The sequence below is a fragment of the Anneissia japonica genome, unplaced genomic scaffold (genome assembly GCF_011630105.1).
Source record: "Anneissia japonica isolate Jap-2015-1 unplaced genomic scaffold, ASM1163010v1 scaffold288292_len1863012_cov191, whole genome shotgun sequence".
Lineage (NCBI taxonomy): Eukaryota > Metazoa > Echinodermata > Crinoidea > Comatulida > Comatulidae > Anneissia > Anneissia japonica.
This window is the reverse complement of record NW_022688773.1, coordinates 137596-139966: the sequence shown is the minus strand read 5'-3', so window position 1 is coordinate 139966 and position 2371 is coordinate 137596. Positions and strand designations below refer to the sequence as shown.

Below are 2371 nucleotides of genomic sequence, written 5' to 3'. Positions count from 1 at the left end.
AGATGTGTATAAGAGAACACTATAGCCTATTGTGTTATTTAAAATGTCAAAATATTTTTATTTATTATAGGCTAATTCCCGCTTTGTCGGGCGTTTAGTTTTTTTTTTTTTTCATATCACATTAGCATTGTTAATAATATTAATCGCATAGGCCTGCATATTTAATGTGTGTGTGTATGTATCTCTCAGGAATATTGATGTAGCTACATAAATTACGACTACGTCATCATAGCACAAACAGACGCGAGACGAAGGTGAACATGGAGAGTCAAATCGATCCACGCTCTATCAGTCGCTTTCGGTGGCTTATAGTATGCTTGGCCAACGAGATCACTAATTCTGAGTTGAAGAAAGCGAAGTTTCTGGTGAAAGACAGACTTGGTGCTAGAAACTTCGAGAAAATCAAGGACACTTTTGATTTCTTCGATAAGCTACAGGAAGGAAATCATTTCCACGAAGGTGATACCCTTTTACTGAGGCATATCCTCTCGAAGATAGGACGAAATGACTTGATCGAGGAGCTTAACAGATACAATTCAGAGTATGCCGTTGTTGCTAGACATTGTCACAGGCATCCTGCGGCTTCTGAAGGCCCATTCATTGGTAGGAATGACCGACTGGACGAGCTGTTTTTTCTCCTGAAAGAAAAACGAAAGGATGAAGTGGCAACTATCTGCATCAGTGGACTTCCTGGTATGGGCAAAACCAGATTAGCAAAAGAGGCATGCTATCGCCAGATAGAGTACCACGAGTTGCTGTTTGTTGACCTACGAGAATTGTCTACATTAGAGAGTATCTTTAATGCAGTAATGCACGCATTGGGCGAAGATACATCTTTGAATGTTGACATAGATGTTGTGATTTGGAGGTTGAAATTGTATAGGCCCAAGAAAGCAGGTATGTAATAAAAACAGTCTCACTCCACGCACTACATACTGTAGTACTCCACTCCGATACACACACACTTCTTTAGAAAGCAGAGGCCTAGGCTGTGTATCCTAGGCCAAGCGCGCGAAACAGTTTTAGTCCACCAGAAATACGGATTTGAAGCACCAAAGTTGGACATAATTGCAACAAAACGTTTTTTTATGAATATATATAGTTAAATTTTAAATCTACAACATACAAAAAGTTTACCAAAATATACCCACGGGATAGGTGATTTTTATAGCAAAGAAAACTGAACTATTTCACTGGGCTTATACGCCCTGCCTACGATGTGTGTGCTGTGCCTTGGTTACGAAGCGCTTTAATTTGATTTCCCGCTGACGCTTTTGATTGGTTAACATACCTTCAACAGTCTGCGCGTACTCCTTTACGCAACACGTATGTACGTACGCAAGTTCGTACGTACGTCACGTCCCAGAATGTAAACACGGGAGTAAAACTGAAATTGTTAGATAGTAACCTCTGTAATATTTAATTTCACAGGGTAGATGGTTCTACGACAATAATTCAATTTTAATTTTAAATACTGATAGGTACGATTAATTGACAAATTGTGAGGCCTGCCCAGTGTGTGCTATAAAATTTTATAGCCAATACAATAAAACAAATTTATTGGCAAATAGTGTAAAACAATTGCTGATATTTTAAGAAATATAATAATGACTGATAATTAATTTATTTGAAAGGCCTACTATTCTACTCTCTTCATATAAAGAAAATGTTGGAAATCACGTAAATTCAGGATTCGATGCCGAATTACTGTATAATGCCTTGTCTTCTGGAGAATAGCATGGACGGGGGTGACAGGCGACACGTACCCAACTATTTTAAGTGGGTGGCCCCCCCTCACGTTTCGTCCGCAAGGTAAATTCCTATTGAAGTCAAGAATATACCTGGAAATTGTTTAATTGAACAGCATAAATTACCAGATTTTAAAGAAACCACTGTACAGACAGAGAACATCTTATTTCATAACAAGATACCGGTGTTTTCTGTCCACAAACATCTGAATTAACTGTAGTACACGACTCGAGTGCGTGCTTTTATTATACAAGTATGAGAAAAAGTGTGTAAAGATAAATTGGTTTTCGGCTCATGAAGTAAGTAATGTAGATAAATCGAAGACAATTATGTTTTATATTTCTATCGCAGCGATTCATATTAGATACAAGATCCCCTACAATAAAAGATAGCTTTATTTTGTCAAATTAAAAATATGAAATTAGTTTTTGTCATGGCAACAAAAGTACATAAACAACAAAGAAACATACGATCAATGATGATTAATTTTACATCACATATACAGTAATAATTAGATCTCTATGATTGCCGAAAATCGCTAATAAAAGATCATGAGAAATTTGTTGACGCCTCATTTTGCCTGGTGATGTGATGATGATGAATTTTACTACTGTATATAAAA

General features: G+C 36.9%; 1 protein-coding gene across 1 annotated transcript in view; it reads left to right on the top strand.

Moving 5' to 3' along the window:
• Window positions 1-248: 248 nt before the first annotated feature.
• Window positions 249-2371, top strand: part of LOC117122934 — a gene marked incomplete at its 3' end in the record, with an annotated part of 14984 nt that continues 12861 nt past the window's right edge. Inside the window, 1 exon segment of the mRNA XM_033268713.1 lies at window positions 249-897. Coding sequence (XP_033124604.1) covers window positions 261-897 — 637 coding nt within the window. The 5' untranslated portion in view covers window positions 249-260.